Source organism: Pithys albifrons, chromosome 2 (assembly GCF_047495875.1).
Source record: "Pithys albifrons albifrons isolate INPA30051 chromosome 2, PitAlb_v1, whole genome shotgun sequence".
Classification (NCBI taxonomy): Eukaryota; Metazoa; Chordata; class Aves; order Passeriformes; family Thamnophilidae; genus Pithys; species Pithys albifrons.
This window is the reverse complement of record NC_092459.1, coordinates 66,646,856-66,665,502: the sequence shown is the minus strand read 5'-3', so window position 1 is coordinate 66,665,502 and position 18,647 is coordinate 66,646,856. Positions and strand designations below refer to the sequence as shown.

Here is an 18,647-nt window from a genome sequence, read left to right as displayed (position 1 = left end):
CTACAGATACAAGCTCCCAGTTGGGATCGTGTTATGGAATTTATCAGTGATTCATACCAGGTATACTCTCACATATTTTGGGTGGCAACTTATAGTTTGTGAAGCATGCAGTATATGTGTTTTGTTAAGGCCTGCTAGACAGTGTCCTCAGGTGCCTGTCAAGCTTAAAAGCAAAATCAACTTTCGCCTTCAGACTATAATAGGGAGGGGTGGAAATGAACTTTGGCCATGTGCCAAAAGACATGAAATGTGTGAGTGAAAGCTTTATAGTATGATGAAAACTCTATATACTCTATACACAGGGGAGGCTTTCACCAAGACCTTTGCTTGATACAGTTTGCTAAATATACCAGGAGCCATTAAGCCAGTACTGATACCAAGTGATAAGTCATAATTTCATGATTAAACACCAAAACTTAGACTGCTGTTACTTTTCTTTGCTTAATTACTTAAGTTCACATAGGACACCAGTTTTAACTCTTTTGACAATTACTGTTGTTGGGAATTACAAGATTTTATGTGACTTTTTGATTACTACAATATAATACAACTCTTTATAAGTTATAATTTCTTAGAACTACCACAGGCATTTTAGGTTTCTGACAAAATTGAAGCAGTTCTTGCATGCGTGCATGTGAGTGTTTAAAATTTTTATTATACATCAAAAAGCCTTCTTTCAAATGGAATCTACAAGAACTGGGGCCGGGTCAAACTAGAAGAAAATGCATGCCTAGAAGCCTTCTGGGCTTTCTTGGTCATGTTGTTTTCTTCATCCCCTTTCACGGACTATTTGAATTTTAACTTAAATGTCACAAGACCAGTATCAGCTGTGATTGACATCAGCCAAGGCAGGAACTGTATCAGAAGGTTTGATTGTTAGGTTTGGGGATTTCTTTTTAACTCTGATTTTAGGGTAATTGTTTTTAATTTTAACTTTTAGATCTTCATATCTATCTAGTTTTAGTGGTAATTTTTAATTAGGCTGGTTTCCAGTCACGTTGTAAGTTCTTCAGATATGTTTGCTAAAGCTTATGCAAAAACTGACAACAGTTTCATGAAACTTACTTGATACATCAGTTAATTTCAGCTGTAATTCTGTGGAGTTTTTAATGCAGCATGGTAATGTTTATTTCTTTAATGAAATTTGATTTTATTTTTTTTTTAATCTGGAGTTTTCAGATTTCTTCAAGAGTTCAGAGGGATAAACTAAAAGCTTATTAGCAAGTCACTTGTCCATATATTGGTGTTATAGGAGGTTATAGTCTTTGCAGTTCTGAAATGGAAATTCTTGGATCAATTTGCTTTGGTAATTCATAGTAATTTGCACGTATGCTATAAGCCCAAAACTGGACACCTTTTCGAGGGGAGTGCTCTTACTGCCAGTGCTTCTTTCAGGGTGCCTGGGGTTTTTAAGATGAACAGCAATAGAGATTGTCACACCAGTTTCTTCCTGTTGGTCATAGACCCTCCCTAGTTCACAGATTTAACTCAGATCATTCTTGTTATTTTCTGCTTAGTTTAATTAATAATACAGTCATAGGTAATACTACTTTCCATCTCTTCCTGTTCTTTTTCTCTCTTAAATAATAGCAGTCGTAGCTATGTTTAGATTTCCAAGGTTTACAAGCCATAATGATTACTACAATGCATGCTTACTCCTATTATTCATTTAAATGTATATTAATCAAATTATAGCCTCAAGACTTATTACAAGGAAATCTAGTGTACAGGTGTAAAACTTCATTCTTGGCTAAAGACTATTTCTGTCAACTCATGAGTTTTTGTCGGAGAACTAGTGCAAGAAGTTAACCTCTTCCTTTAAAGGTAAAGAATTGATATTTACAGAAAAGAGGAAATTGAGTTCCTGAACTGCGTGTTTGGATTTGGTTTTTTTGGCTTCTGAAAGAGCACTTACTTCTAGGAGCACAGGACAGGTTTTATCCTGCCAGCACTGCTATCTAAAATTCATATTGCTTGTTGTGAGAGCAACATCAGGATTTTTGAAAATCTTTTTACACAATCCGGTCTAGTTCAAAACATTTAGACTCCCATGCCTGTTTAAAACTCTAGTGTTTGCAGAGATCACATCATACTTTGAGAATAGTACCATGATTATCCTGTAGTGTTCACTGATTTACTGACAGATATTTAGTTATCCTGTGTAGTGGAAAGATACGGCTTCCACCTGGAATTTAACTTGACATTTTAGAATTTAAATTGGTTCCAGGCTCTCAAGTGTAGGGTTAGTGAAGCCATAAGGTCATTTGACAATTTGACATCAATTCTAGTCATTTTGTTTTGAGATTTAAGCTGTTCATGCTCTTAGTAATATTAACAAAGACTATTCTGGGTAAATGAAACTCCTAATGCAACATACTTTAAGTGTGTTCTATATTGATACGGTATTTCAGGAGAACCTTTTTCCCTTTAAGCTATTAACTGCTCATCTAGTGTTTGGAAATTAAAGCTTTGATAGAATAGAACTGTTCTTATATTTTTTGTTTCTTAACAGATACGTATGAATGCACTTGTGAATATGTAGTGTACAGCTGTATAGACAGGCTTTCCATGTAATTCCTTTGTTGCCTTAGCCCTTACCATTACACTTCTCAGACTTTTTGACTACTGGAAATATTTGTGTGCATGCAAACCCCTTTACTTTTAACAAATATTTCTTAACTATTACTGTTCAGTATTACATGCTTGTTTGTCTTAGTATCACATAATGAAATTTCTGTAGGAAAACTTCATGATATAAACCTGAAGATGCATTACTAACCTTAATATAGGAATAAATTTCACTTTTCTTGATTGTGGACAGCCTTGACAGCAATTTCTTGTCAAAAAGAAAAATAGAAAAATTCCTTGTATATTTCTAGTTTATGCTATAGAATAATACTGAGGAGGCTTATGAGGCAACTTACATCTTTGGCATCAGATTGTGGACTACGAGACTGTATTTCATTCACTGGAACAAAAGAAATTAGTTTTTAAATGTTAACTTAATGCAGTTATTCAAATTTATTAGGTTTGATGACGTAAGAACATTATTGAAATTCCTTCATGCTTAGGAAGAACACCTTTGTAAGCATCCCTAAGACCTGAATTCTCTAAGTGACGTCAGTAAGGAGTTTTTCTGGAAAATGAACTTGGCAGTGCAAATTGCAAAGCATATCACTGTAACAGTGGGAAAGTAGTTTGAAAAAAAGGCACTGTAGTTTCACACATCATGTGTTTGTAATCTTTAAAATCCTCTTTCATCTGATTTTCTTTGACAATTACATTTTAATGTAACTGATTTTTTTCAAAGCAAATTATGTTTGTACTTGATATATATCTGTAGCATGTACATAATTAACTGTTCTGATAAATCTGTTTTGCTGAGTATGAGGTGATTTTCACTGAAATTTTGTGAGGGAGTGTATTTTGCCAAGAAAACTTTAGTAGGAAGAAATGACTCTACACTCACTACGTGTAGTGTCAAAAAGTAATATGTAACAGAAATTCTATCACAACTGGCTTGTTTGTATCTAATAAGAAATGAAGTTCTTAATTGCAGTGGAAGCAAGAATGAAATAGCAACTCTATCTATAATAATATGGTTTTGTTTCAGCAGGTCTTTGTGATATTAATGAAGGTACAGTGGTGCCAGAAGACCGATGCAAGTCACCCACATCAGGTAATCATAACTTTCTGTGATCTTCAGCTACTTCTTTTTCCAGAAGATGCGATGCATTAAGTCAACACTTACTAGTTAAGTAATTATGTAAAACCTATTGTCCTCTCACAAACTGTTTGAGCTGCCACAAATTCTGCTGTGTTGCACAGCTGCATTTTTAAAACAAGGCTTTGTCAAGAGATGCAATAGCAATATGTCATAAAGATGAGTGAAGAGAAATATAAGCTGAAATATTTGTGCCTCAGGGAACATACTGCACAATGGAATTTTGAAGCATTGACAAGATATGCACAAATTCCTGTAATAGTTCATGTGACTGTGTTTCATAGTCCTCAAAAGTGGTGAAGTTTATTTCTGAACAAGTTTACTTCTCCTTTCTCATAAGTGGTAAATTACTATTTTTCTTTGAAATCACGGGTCTTCAGAAACTGGCATCCTAACCAAGTAGGAGTCCCTCACTTAAGTCCCCCTTTCCCCACCCCCACCTACTTTTTTTTTTTTGAGTTGCAACTGCTCTATGTGAATATTTTAAGTGATAGCTTCAAGATTTAGTATTTAATTTCCTATTGGCGAGTTGAGACTAAAGCCGTGTAAATATTTAATAGTGTATGTCAATCTATGATATTAGAGGTGCATATTTTTTCTAGTAGCTAAGAATCGTCGCTTATCTTCACTTATTACTCTGACAACTTTTAAACATGTCATTTTATTTCAGTCAAAACTACTCAAAGTTATAGTAAAGGACTAAACAATAGGTTTAAATCAAGTAGTATGTGAAATGTAGTGCAAAATGCTAGTCAAGATAGGAATGTAAAGACAGATTCCTGTTCCATTGTAACCTGTATCTTTCAAACTAGGTTGAAAGCCTAACAAAACAAAATAGCATGCCTGTAACTCTAGTAGAAATTTTAACATAAATTTTAATTTCTAATTTGACAACTGCTGCCTTTTGATGTTAATTTTAAATGTCCAAAACTCTTCTGTAGATCAATCAATGTCATTTTCATTTTTGCTAGCTCTTTCTTAGAGTAAATTGAATTCATTTATAATTAAAAGAGAACTTGGCTGGGAGTTTTAATTAGAAGTCTTAACTGAAGATATGATTTCATGACAATCCTGTGTAATGCTAAGTACTGGCATGCTGAAGTTGTCAACTTCAGCATCATTTATAGTGAAAGCATTTTTTTTGGTGTTTAGAATACAGTGCATCTTTCCTACTTCATTTTCAAATGTCAAGACTGGTATCTGTAAAAACAGATGCTGTGCAGCACTGCAGTTGCAGTAAATCCCTTTGTCTGTCAAGGCTGATGATATGTATCAATCTCACAAAAGTATTTGGATTTGACCCACTTAAAAAGTCCAGGCTAAGTCTGGTTTCTGCTATAAAATGTAAGCAATGAACAGCTATTGCATTGTAAACCTTAATGTGTGTCCTTTTTTCCCCTTGCTCTAGCATCACCCAAACACTACCAACTCAATACCATTTAAATGTAAAACACTGTGTAGTTTGAATTACAAGGTTTTTCTCACAATTTAGAGTGGGAGTAAAACTTAGTTCACCATTTCCACTAACAGTGCAATGAAGGCAAGTCCAAAGATTAAAATCTAGGTTTATAGAAAACCTCTAAATTTAACAATTTGCTTCCCCTCCTCTGTTTACCTTCCTCCTTCCCATCTTGACTTGTGTGAGCTGAAGTAGGTTAACAACTAAGGAAATTTGTGTGTTTCTTTAAGAAGATCAAATAAGAAGGCAACTCAGAATAGGTGAATTCAAATAGCCTGAAACAACACAAAAGTGGAGGAAAATTTCCAGTCCTGCAGAGGTAAAGATCTTCAATTTGGGTTGACTCTCTGAGAATACTGTTTTGAAGTTAGTTCATTTTAGAATAAAACCTAGAAGTTTGGGGAGCTGAGTATTCTGTGTAAAGTGTATATCATTTCTGATGTGTACTAAGCTAAGTCTAAAGTACCGAAACCAGCAAATGCACAAAAGATGGAGGGGGAATGGAACTGTTGCATTCTCATGTAAAGCAGAATCTTGAAGTAGTGAGGCTAGACTGTGCCTTGCTCCCCTCTACTGTCCTCTGCTCCCAGCTCTTAGTGAATGAGATGTTCATGGTAGATTTCTCAATTTTTCCTTTGAAAAAAACTTGGAGGCACCTCCCTGATATGGATATCATTTGGTAAGGTTTGTGAAGAGCGAACTGCAATTCCTTAGATTTGGTTTAATTTTTACATCTTTTCCAAGCAAGAGCACAAGATTAGAAAGAACCTTGAATGTTCCGTTTAACATTCCGAGAGAGGTAAGAGAGGACATTTTTTGAGAAATTTGCTGCAGAGTGTTGGTGAGCTTGTGAAGCAGGATGGAGGCTAGATTTAAGTAATTTTTTTTCCAATCTGGTGGTTCTTCAGTTACGAGGAAGATGCAGAAGCACAAAATGTTTGCATGTTTCTAGCTTTATGATTGGAGGGTGGGATTGACAATTGAGTATCTTACTGGCTTTGATTGTTGCAATATGATCTGTAAAAGAGAGTAATTGCTGTTTGGACTGAAGTCTGCATGTGCTCAAACAATATTTCACCTTTCCATGTCCACACAAAGAGAAGTGGAACTTAATTTCCTTTAGACTTCCTCCAGTGCGTAGTTACATAGTTCAATTGCAGGTATTCACCAATGAAGATTTGGGAAGGGCTCTCCCCACGTGCCCTTCCAGCGTGCGCAGTGCATTTTTTAGGTGAGACACAGCGTGCGCAGAACTAGCCTCACCGTTTAGCTCCTAAGGTTCATCTGCCACAGCCCAGCGAGCTTGGATGGTGACAGTGAAGTCCTCAGGACTAGAACCTACAGCCCCGGTATTGCCAGGAGGTCTCCCATCCAAGTACTAACCGGGGCTGACCCTGCTTAGCTTCTGTGATCTGACGGGATTGGGTGTCAGGGTGGCATTTAACTGCCTAGTTAAATAGTTGAGAGGACTGTGAAAGGGACTACCTGCCTATGCAAGTTAGGAGAATGTCCTACAGTTTCAGTAACACAGAATTTTAGAAATACTGTGAAAATGGAAGAGAAATAATGTTCTCTCTTTCTATTTCTATAGAAGTCAAGCAGTAATAGGCTTAATCTCTGGGGCGTTTATCTGACCTGTGAAAGATTATATATCATTGTAAACTGCCAAGTTTTTGTCTTCAGGAGTGCCAAAATACTTGGGTTCTGTTCTTATTTTGTGCTTCCACATCATAAAATACAATTACATTTGGATATTTTCAGTTGAAATATGTTTTACTTTCCTGACAATGTTGTAATTTCATGACAACAATAAGCCTGAAGCTGTGGTCTGTAGCCACTGCCAGTTTTGCAGGATTACAGATACAGAAAAATCCCTGGTGGCAGCATTGTCTCAGAGTTTTCTGCAGAATAGCTGAAGAACTGTGGTCCAGCAGTGACTTCACCGCATTGAAAAAAGACAAACAAACAATTTTATGGAACTTGAGTTTATTGTTGCAACAGTGTTTTGTGAATCATAATTTAGGTTAATCTTTTTATCGGAAGCAATGATTAGTACATCTATTTAGTTATTCAACATAAACATTTATTCAATGAGGGAAATATTTTTAGGAATCAACTCGCTACAATGTGCAACATTGTACCTCTTGTCATACCAAAACAATTTGTACTTTATAATATTCTAGTACAGGTATAGAGAATACCAGTATCAATATCTGATGTTTTAATACCTCTTTGTATCTTCATTAAACTCAAAGCTTGTATTAATGCTTGTGTCTAAGATATATCCACTTCATTCATGTCAAATATATATCCATTTCATTCTGTCTCCACTTGTAGGTTCTGGTTCACCAAACAATTCTGATGATGAACAAAAAATGAATAATTTTATAGAAAAGGGTATAGTATTTTTTCCTCTAGTCTTATTTTTTCTTCAGTTCACCTTTTGATGCACTTAGATTGATCTTTTTTCTTAAAATATTTGCAGTGAAGACCAAAAGCAGAAAGTTTTCCAAGATGGTAACCAATGACATAGGTAGGAACTAGAAAAATTCTCTTTCTAATCTGGTGCCTTACTGTATGCAACACTAACCCAGCAGCTAAAAAAAAACGGCAAAATAACAGTAGAATTTCAATGTAAGTTATTAATTTTTCATTCTTTATGCTAATTGGTAATTTTGTGGGCTGCTTCTGTACTAAATATACTGGGCACAATAATTTAAAAAGAAATCAAGGATATCGGTGGCTGAGATTTGCTGATTTTACAATTGCAATTCTCTATTTTTCTGGATGGATGGAATTCTAATATATAGTAAGAGTTCAGTCTATCCAAGGCACAACATTATTCCATTACTTTTGCTAAAGAGGACATGTGGCTGATACAATTTCCTTTTTATATGCTGTATTAATAGCCGTATGGTCAGATTTCTATATGGCTTTGGTCAAGAAAGAGGTAGTATCATGGTTTCATTTATTCATCTGGAAGAGCACTTGGTTGTATATACGAATATACCCCATGGCTGTTCCAGAACTTCATTTACTGTTCTGTATCCAAGTGACACAATACCCTAGCAGCTCTAGACTTGTGTCTTAAAAATTTGGCAATGAAATTGCCTTGGGATATGTTGTATGCAGGTAGATTGAACCCTTTTATGATTGGAATGGAAATAACTCTGCTTCTGACAACTGGGCCTTTAAATAAATGAAGGTGAGAGGCTGTATGATTTAATTTTGGGAAAGGGACTCTTCTTCCTTAATTGGGATATGGTTGCTTTCATTGCGGAATCACTTTGTTAATGGTTTGGTTTGTTTTCATTTAGCAAATTAAGGTGTCATTGTAGGATGATTTTGTTTTATCTCTTCAGTCAGTTTAGGTTGAAATGACTTTATATAGTAAAACTGTTTGCAAAACTGCTATGTCATAGGTTGTATAGAATCATACGTTAAGACTAGGGAGGAAGAAATTTATTTTCCTGCTGTCTCCCTTGGATTTTTCTGTTTGGCAGTTTAACTTTTATCCTAAACCATTAATCTCTTTCATTGCAATTCAGTAATTAAGAATCACACAAAATTCAGTGAGACAAATATGAGTATGATGAAGTTATCCTTGGAATCTGAGGTTCAGAGGAAGAGCAAGAATATGCCCTTGGTACAGCACTATGTTGAACTCTTCTTGCAGTGATATCAGAAATGGCAGGGAAGATGAGTTCTGAGGCAGCAGAAGCCTGAATATAATTCAAGAAAGCAAATGGCTGTCAATAATATATTATGTGAATTCATCTGTAATTAGAAGAAAAATTAGTATTTTTTACATGAGCATTGGTATGTTCCCCCTAAAGGAAATTTAGGGTAACTAGAACATAATGTTCAGAACTTCTAATGAGAAAAGCAACGCTTAATCTTGTGCGTGTTAGGTCAATGTCCACTGAGGTAATGGTTCCCTTTTCTGTCTTCTAAACATAAGATACACTGTCTTGTTCAAAACACATGGGAAGTTTGTGACTTTTTTTTCCCCGACTTCTTTCAAAGAGTTATGTTAGAGCATTAATAAAATATGCTAATGACAATTCTATAAAGCTATTCACATCTGTTTCAGCTTGAAGCCTTTCAACTGAAAACATTGTGAATGTTTTTCACAGCTAAAGAAAGGAAAGCATTTATTTACAAGTAATGCATTCTTCAAGCTGTAAGTTATACTGTGATTTCTGTAACTTGCACAATTGATTGGAAGTTTAGAGAGAATTATTTCTTTTGCATTCTTTTTATTTTGAATGGTTTGATGCTGTGCACTGAACGTGGTTGTTTCACTGCCATGTTTTCTTTAGCTTATCTGGCATGTTCACTCTAGCTCTTTTGGAACTTACATTCTGAGCTCTTTCACATGAATAAAACACCTATTCTGTGTTAACAGTTGCATGTTTTTGCATTTCATTGTTTTACACTGAGTTGCCAACCAAATGTGAATGTACAATGAGTTTTGTAATATGTGTCACTGTCATTAACATCACCATGTTGTATGAAACAAATTGTTTACCATCAGCTGTGTTCTTATGGATGAGTTTGATGTGTATAGCATGGTTGTAGCTCTCTACACTAGTAATTAGTGCAATCAGTTCGAGTTATTTCTATTCTTTGTCAAGGTGTGAAATACAACCTGTTAAATGTGTTGCAAAACAGAATAAGAATCATTTACCTTGAGAACTTCAGTTGCTGTTAATATCACCCCTGTATTTGTCACATGGGAACAGGGAGCAAGGCATTAGCGCTAGCGAAGTATAAAGTCATTTCATTTCAGTGATAGGGCTGTGAAGTAGTAATGTAACACACAGAGTTATAAATATGAGACATTGTAATTTCTACAGATTTCCATAATTAGTGATAATATTAAACAAGGTTTCTCTGATTTTTCGGAGGTCAAAAACCACATAAAATTGAAACAATAGCCTAAGTAGAACACTATGCAAGTGCTTCCTATGCCAACATTTTGACGGGATGGTTTGGGGTTTTTTCCTAGGAATGTTAAATATAAATAATATGCTGTGAATTGTATGCAGAAGTGTGCTAATTGTAGATCAATTTACAGAAAGAAGAATTAGTAGGAAGTGCTTAATTTCTAAGGCTGTGTCATTTTTATAGAAAGACATTGGGCTCAAACTTCACTTTGGTTAGTTAATTATTTGGCGTGAAGAGATACAAATGATTAAATATTATAGCTACAAATCACATTGGAACTTAAAGATGTATTGTAATGGCCAATTCTGGAAAAAAGCTTTAGTAAAGGGGCTGGCAAAATGTGTTAGATATTAAAATATATATATAATTGTTTTAGTAGCCTACATGTCAAATACTTCTTAGGAAAATTGATCTTACTTATTTTCTGTCATTTATATATTCAAAAACAACTGCAAGCAGTATTAATAGACAGAGCTAGGCAGGGTAGATTTAATTCCAGACTTCTATAATCCCTGCTGCTAGTACTGACATAAGGTTTTTCACATTTGTTACATTCGAAGTCTACACCTAAGTTTTTCTAACTGCTAAAATATTGACTTGTTAGTACTGTTTTCATGGAATCAACTTTTAAGATACTCATTTAAATTCTCATTTGCCCTAAGGTCAGAGTATGACTGTTTCTTCCAAAGTGGTTTTAATACTTTGATCTGATTTTGGGTGTATCCACGTATGTGTTTTCTTATGGTCTCTTGTAAAATGGTTTTATTATTCTTATATGAAATTTACAGCTTTCAACATTTGGTAATTGGTAATATAAGTATTTCACTTTTTTGTAGTTGTCAAATACAGAATACTTTGGGAGCTTTGGTATGTCTAACAAATTCTAAGGTGCTTAGTTATTTCTCATGTAATATTGTATGAAATAGGCTTCATAAACTGTTCTCTTGGTTGACAAAACACCAAGATACTTGTCTCCCTCATAATCTTTAGAACTTCGTTTTGACTGTTGTCTTAAAAGGGAACTGAGGAGAAGTCACTCTATAGCTTTCAAACTGATCTGTTATATACTGTCAAGCTCAGGATAACCCACTGCAAATAGAATGTAACTTACTTTTAAGCCACAGCTTCCTATTGATAGTTCAGTCATGTGTCAGCCTTCAGGTTTTCTTCACTGAACTGAGGGTTGTGCCTGCCATACTGACATATAACATACTATGCCAAGGGAACCTTTCATATTTTAACACCTGCCCTCCCAGGCCTGACCTACAAGAAATCTCCAAGAACCCTTGGTTTTGGTCAGTTCTCTAATATGATACTTAATCATATATAATAACAGAAAGAATGTGCATGTGGCTGTGTATTACTCGAGGTTTTCTAATTCAGAGGAATATTAATTCTAGGTCTAAAATCAGGCAAGATAGTCACTGATGCCTTGAGCAACAGTGTCCCAAGAGGAGCAAAACAGCTCCCTGACCTATCTTTGTCTCACAGTAGCTGCAGAAGGGTGTTTTGGCTGTAAATGCTGCAGCAACCACCATCCCCAAGAGAGGTCTGGAACTCTGATATGACAGCTACTACTTAAAGTCAGCCATGTGCAGCAGGTGCAGTCAGCATCACCCTTGCCCTGTTGTACAACTGGAATGAGAAGCCTGACACTCAATGCTCTCTCTGTAGGTCTCCATCCTATATTTTCCATTTTGCTGATTTTTTACATATTTTGCTTTGTAGGAGGTGTCTAGCACATTGCTAGTTCAATCTGAGGTATAGCAAAACTGAATTTACCAAAACTATTTTCAACCATAAGCCAAGTGTGAATACAAGAAGGGTTTTATTGTACAGAATAATGTTGGTTAAAAAGAGGTAATCTGGCAAAATAGTTCTATTTTCTTACTACATGTTGAGGCAGTTTTTTTCTTTAAACACAAGATGGCACCATTGCTATTGAAATAGGCTCTTACATTTGAATTATTCTGAGGGTTTGCACATTAATATATATTTTGAAATGGGAATTTTTGCATACTACACTAATTCATGATTTCCAGCAATGATATCCTTTTTAACAATTCATGTATCCTCATCTCCTGTTAATGAGACATAGTTCAGTGTATGCTGAAAATGGTCTGACAAACTTGTTTTGTCTTGTCAGTCTCATTCACTCAGCTGGCCTTTCACAAAGGAACAAAAAGCTAAAACTGTGGATCAATACTCAGAATCCAACACACTGGCCTGTACTTATTATTACCTGCTATATTATCTGTTACCTATATCTTATTTCTGTCAGTTTTCTCCAAATTGTTAAGATTGTGCCAAATGTTTCTATATGAAAAAGTGGCTGCTCTGGTCTTCAATTACCAAGTTAATTGTTGCTGGTATTCACACATGGTAAAAGCTGTTAAAAGCCAAAAATAACTCCAATTATTTTCCATATACAAACTCGAGTTTTGTTCAATGTCTCTGCTCTTATGATTTACATTTCTAACACAGAAAACAAGTCTTATAAGGAATGCCCATCTTGTAATTCACTATTCCAGATGAGAATGATCTTTTTCCAAGCTGATTTAAGTTCAAGCTGATAGCAAAAAGATGGGCTCCAGGTCACGTGTGCTGTTTTGTACCCTGGTTTTCTGTTTGTGTATGTGAACTCTGCACTGAAATACGGGATGATCTTGTTTGGAAACAACCCATGGCAAAACTTCATTTAGATGAATTTTGGCCTCAGCATTAAGCTAGGTATGTGCCAGTGTAAATGCAAGGATCAGGGTAGAAAACATGTAGTCAGGCTGCCCTTTTCAGTTTCAGCCTGCACTAAAATAAGTGACTATCATTTCCATCTGAGAGTAAGTAATTTCAATTTAATTTGAACATACTTTTAACATTGACACATGAAGGAAATTAGAAGATTATTTCTGGAGTCCTAGTCTCAAATTTTTATAATGTATGACAGGAATAAAACTGTTCAACTATTCAGATAACTAGCATTTGCAATATTGATGAGCGTAATTCATGATACAGTGAAGCATTTCACTTTTTGAAGGAGTGGAAGTAACTTTAAATCACATGCTGTTCTTCTGCAGAAAGAAGAAAATGTAGAAAATGGAATGACTTCTGTTAAAGTGATAATTAGAATGAATTAACTCCATTTTTAACAGAGAAGTGCAGTAAGATTAAGGCTGCTTTATGAGTGGTACCCATTGTAAGGAACTCCTAGAGTTATGAGGCTGTTCTCAACATCTACTTAAGTAAAAGAAGTATTACCCTTGCAAGATGGTGAAGATTTAAATAATATATCAAAACTCAAGCACGTGTCTGGGAAATAAATTCAGAGTGTAGTCCTGGTCTAGTAGTTAAGCTACATCAAAATAATTCCTTCTCCCATAAAGGTAGAAAGATGGAAGAGGAATGTATGCCTAGTAGTTTACTTGTTTGTTAGAGAAGCAGTTTTTAGTATGGTACTGCAGTTCAGATGCACTGCAAATTTCAGTTCCTTTAAAAAGAATTTCTAAATTAGGGATGAATTCAAGTGCTGTTTTTCACTTGACCAGTATTATCAAAATTATACTGTTTTATTGGAGGGTGGGGGATGTTGGATAGTGTTGCAAGTATTTGTATGCTGCTGGTTTTATGATCATTCTTCTAGTGTTGCAGATTGCATCTCAGATTACTAGCTTTTTGCACATGTGCATTAATGTTTTAGCACATCCAAGTTAATCTTTTTTCTACTTTTAAATGTCTCAGAATCAGAAAATAGTGCATGAGAAAGGGGAACGGTATCTTAATTTTATATAAGCCTAAGTGCACGTCTTTGCAATGGCCAAGAGTCTGTATTGTGTTCTCTTACCTGAGATAAAACTTGGGGTTGAACCAAAGCCAAATTCATCCAATCTATCAACTTCTGCCTGAAGCCTGAGGAGAAATCAAGCTCAGCAAAAGTAACAAAATTATGCATTTAGGGTTTTTACTGTCTTCCATGTTTTGCTTTGCACCCCTCAGTTGTGGAAGTGAGGCCCTGCTTTAGTGGAAATCCTGTAAAGTATCACAATTAATGTAATAAACAATTATATGTTAAATATTGGGAAAGAAGGAAATAAAGGCCAGCAGATTTATGTTTATTCTTTTTTCAAAAAAAGATATACTTCACTTTTCAGCAAAGATGTCCAGGAAGCTAAGTTTGCCAACTGAGTTAAAGCCTGATTTAGGTAAGTTTACATAGTTGATTTTATTCTTACTAAAACTGAATGCAAGTACACTAGAGTCCTAAATTATGTAAGCTATCATGACTTTTTTTTTGCATTTATCTGAAGTATAGAACTAAAATTTTAATTCCACTCTTTTTGGGGACTCTCAGGCACAAAATGTCATTGCTGTCATCTTAAGGTAAGCCTACAATTCCTGTATGTGGCTTATCACACTTTTGTCATAATTTTTAGGCATCTGTCACTCACTTTATCAGTAGCGTTGTGATAGCAAAAGCGTGAATAAGCAGACAACATAAGGAAAACTGCTGATACGAATTTTAAATTGAGAAATGAAATATCATAACAGGGGATGTTGAGGTCCTCTCAACAAATAGTTGGACATAGTTTTATAATTATTAATTGTCTTGTGACCACTCTCTCTAACTTAAAGTAATGTACAGCTGTTTGGATGGATGACCAGTCTGAGAATTTAATTTTTCTTGAAAAAGCACAGTAACTTTTTATGTAAGAAGCGGTTCAGTTGTGGAGTCTGTAGTACTAAGGTCATTGTGTTGCATAACAAAAACACCATAAAAATTAATAGATTATTTTTTTAGTACTTTGACAGCCAGCCTGTAGATCAGCTCCAGCTCCCCTGCCTTGTTCTCTAAAGATGATGGGGGACAGCTGTAGACCTACAGCAGTAGTTGCAGCTGCTTTCTGCCTGCCACAGCTCGCTCCCCTTTCTGCAGCAGAATTGCTGTACAAGCCCAGCCGAAGGCAGACCAGGATCACACTGGCAGCTGTAGCACTGTGTATTTGGCAGCTGCTGCTGCTATTGACAAGGAAAAGTCCATGGCACTGGCATGCTCTGAAACTGTGCTGGACCACCCTGATTTACAATTACAGCTTACCCCACTCAGAGAAATATGAAGTTGGAAGCAACCGTCAAAGATCCTTTAATCCATTGCTCTGTCAATGATACAGATGTTTGACAATTTAACTCTGATCTCTTCGTGAGCCTCCAGAAAAATAACCAGACAGTTTCAATGTTTTCTAGTCTAATTAGACAGTTTCTTTTGTTTAGTCAAATTCCCTTGCTTTCATATTAACTTTTTCTTGTCCTTTCCACAATGAACAGGTATAACAAGTACTCCCTATCTTTGTTAGCCATTTTATCCTGTTGAAATCTGTTATCGTATCTCTAATTTAATTTTTGCAGTTTGCTTTATTGGGGTTTTGGGGTTTTTTTTACAGAATTCAGCTCCTTCATCTTTAGGTTATGTTGTCTAAACCTAGGATGGCTTCTTTTAATTTCCTCTGGAACTGGAATTTTTTCTTCTCTTTCTAAACTCAGTGCCCAGAAGTAGAGGGATTTAACTGTGCCTTTCTGGCACAAAAGAGCTGAAGAATATGACTTCTCTTTTCAATATGTATCTGTTCTTCCTTACTATGTTTGCTAATGGTTTAGGGATAATTTTGGCATAGGGTGAATTTTATCATACTTTGCAAGCTGGAACACATTTGTACTTAAATATTATCCATTTGTAATTCTGCTGTTTTACTCACAATTCTTTGATGGCAATAAGTACTTTGAAGTGTTACTTTTTTCCAATGAAGACTGGAGAAAAGTGAATGCTGAAGTTTTGACAGCATTTTCCAATGCTGAAAGGGTTGAAGCATTTTTTACATCACTTAATATTTGCTGTTTTTTCTACTGAAATGATGGAAAGGTGGGGTTTGTCACATCACTTCTGGTATACTCATAAAATAGTCTGTACCTTCTGAATTGTAATAGTCTTTGACTGGTTTTGATTTTGCACATGTCTAAACACCTGCACTTAGATGCCTCATTTTGTTCTGTGTGAAATTCTTCTATGTTTTCAGATCCGTCAATAGCTTCCTTAATCAATTATAATATTTTTTTTAACTTTAATTCTGTCTTTTCTCCTGTTGGGGTAGTGTTCTTCAAAGATTGGTGGCTTGCTTGCTTTTTATTTTGTTGTTGTTGTTGCTGCTTATGTGGCTTTATCTAGGAGACAACTGAAATGCCTCTCTCCCAAATTCATTATCCTTATCATTTTCTCTCATTTCTTTCCATGGCTTCTTGAAACCTACTCTTCCATGATCTCGTTCTTTCAGATTACTTCTCTGTCTTCAGTTCTTTAACCTACCCCTTTCCCATCCTGGATAGATAAAAGAAAATCTAAAGTGTGTTTCTGCATTTATTCTCCACTTTCTAAAACAGAAGTTATCTTGAACATACCCTAGTCAGCATTGTACCATTGCTTTTCAATGTTCTAATCCAATGATTGAGATACTATTACCACTAGGTCTTATTCTTTGGTTTAGTTGCTCATCTTTCCATCTTTCTGGTGAAGTGGTATGTAGTGATTCATCACACTGTTGTTACTTCCTCCTCATCCGAATCTAATCCATTAACAAACCATTGACTTCTTCCTTGACTTCAGGATATATAAGATGCACTCAAACAGTTAAACTGTTTACCTCAGTTCTCTCTTCTGAATGGTTCACTTTCAAGAATGCCTGTATTATCTGGCAAGTTAATTTTTATTGGTTTTTTTCCTGTTCATTCCAATGCTTCCGAAATTTGTACACATGGTCTTCAAATACTCAACCAACTAGAACTCACAAATGCACATTTAATGTTATGCCTGTTACAGTTACTGTAGGATTATGTTCAGACTGATTAATCCATATTAAATTTGAAAAAAACCTTTTAAATTAGTAAATATTTAAGCCTGAAAAAGCAAGTATCATAAGAGGTGGTGGTCATTAGAAGAATTATAAAACCAAAGAATTGTTTTCATTGTTTTACTCTGGATTTAATTTTATTTAGATGGAAAAACTTAGGGTGTTAACATCTGAGTGGTTAATTTTTTTCTATAATCCATGTTTTACATTTGACAGCTAAAATTCAACACAATTTTTTTCTATCCTTTAAGTCCTGAGAAGATTCACTGTTTGTGTTGAGTAGATGTATGTAGTCACATGAAATCTAGTATGTATGCTTTCCAAATGCATGTTAGGTGTTCTTTGTAGAAAGTTTTGCTATAATGTAATGAAACTGACATAGTAATACTTACAAAAATTATATGGTTGAATGTTGCTCTTTAACTCTTAGTCCTACTTTAAAGATGCCAATTCCATATACCCTACACAAAGATCCAAATCAAGAACTCAATTTTTTAAAAAGTCATTATGTATGTTGCATCAAACTTTTACTGGTAAGGGCTGTCTTGTGCTAAAATTTTACTACTACAAATTGAGAAAGTAAAGCATTAATTTGTGAATGCACAGATAAATTCAGTGTATGCTGACGTATTAAGTGCCACTACACCAACAAACAGCACCCAAATAGAGTGGAGTGGCACATTTACTGGTTTGAGCTTTTGTTAACATTAAAAATCATTTATTTGCTAATCAATGAGCAAGACATCCTGAAAAGTTTTAGTGCCATTACTGGCACTATACTACAGCATTCAAAGTGAAAATCTTCAGCTTTGCATACTAGTAGCAGGTGACATTTTGCAGCATTTGTTAGTCCTTTTACTAAAAGTTTAGGTGTCTGTAAATAGCCTGTTAATCGCCTCCCTACAGTTTCTTAAAACGGGACAATATTATTGTGGGTCATTACAGGTTCCGTGCTATCACACTGTCTGCATGTCACTGCAGTTCCAAAAGTAAAATACTTAAATCTTTATAAGCTTAATAAACCATGTTCCATGGAAGCCTGTATTTTTTAATCTGTTCAATGAACTAATTGGCAGAGAGGTTTGTAATTCAATTTTTTTTAAAGGAGTCTTGTTTGATGGCTGTAGTTCTGTGGCCCTGGAAGACAGAAATATACATACAATTTTCATGATGATTACGTAATAGCAACCTCTGCAACAAAAATTGATATGCTCAGAAGCAGTTGAAAACTGGGCCAAAAGGAAACATGACTAAGAAAGAATCAATAGAACGATAGTTAGCATCTGGTTGATGCTATAGAAAACCAAAAAGAATTCTCTTAATCCTTGCCTTTTGTCATTCTTTTTAATTAATGCTGATTTATTTTCAGATGTCAAAGACAACTCTTTCAGTCGATCCCGGAGTTCTAGTGTAACTAGCATTGATAAAGAGTCACGCGAGGCAATTTCAGCTCTTCATTTTTGTGAGACTTTCACAAGAAAGGCTGATACATCGCCTTCCCCGTGCCTGTGGGTTGGGACCACGCTGGGTACAGTGCTTGTCATTGTACTGAACTTACCCCCAGGAGGAGAGCAAAGACTTCTTCAGCCCGTAATTGTTTCTCCTAGTGGTATGTACAAAGCAT

The 18,647-nt window shown here is 35.3% G+C and overlaps 1 protein-coding gene across 9 annotated transcripts in view; it reads left to right on the top strand.

Moving 5' to 3' along the window:
- Positions 1–18,647, top strand: part of STXBP5 (syntaxin binding protein 5) — a 105,888-nt gene that overhangs the window by 75,656 nt on the left and 11,585 nt on the right. For 3 of the 9 annotated variants that reach the window (XM_071549361.1, XM_071549363.1, XM_071549362.1), the window contains exons 20-24: positions 3,614–3,679; positions 7,521–7,580; positions 7,669–7,716; positions 14,279–14,329; positions 18,393–18,632. In XM_071549361.1, coding sequence (XP_071405462.1) covers positions 3,614–3,679; positions 7,521–7,580; positions 7,669–7,716; positions 14,279–14,329; positions 18,393–18,632 — 465 coding nt within the window. The remainder of the gene's footprint in view (positions 1–3,613; positions 3,680–7,520; positions 7,581–7,668; positions 7,717–14,278; positions 14,330–18,392; positions 18,633–18,647) is intronic. The other 6 variants (XM_071549364.1, XM_071549365.1, XM_071549367.1 and 3 more) reach the window with 6 other exon arrangements.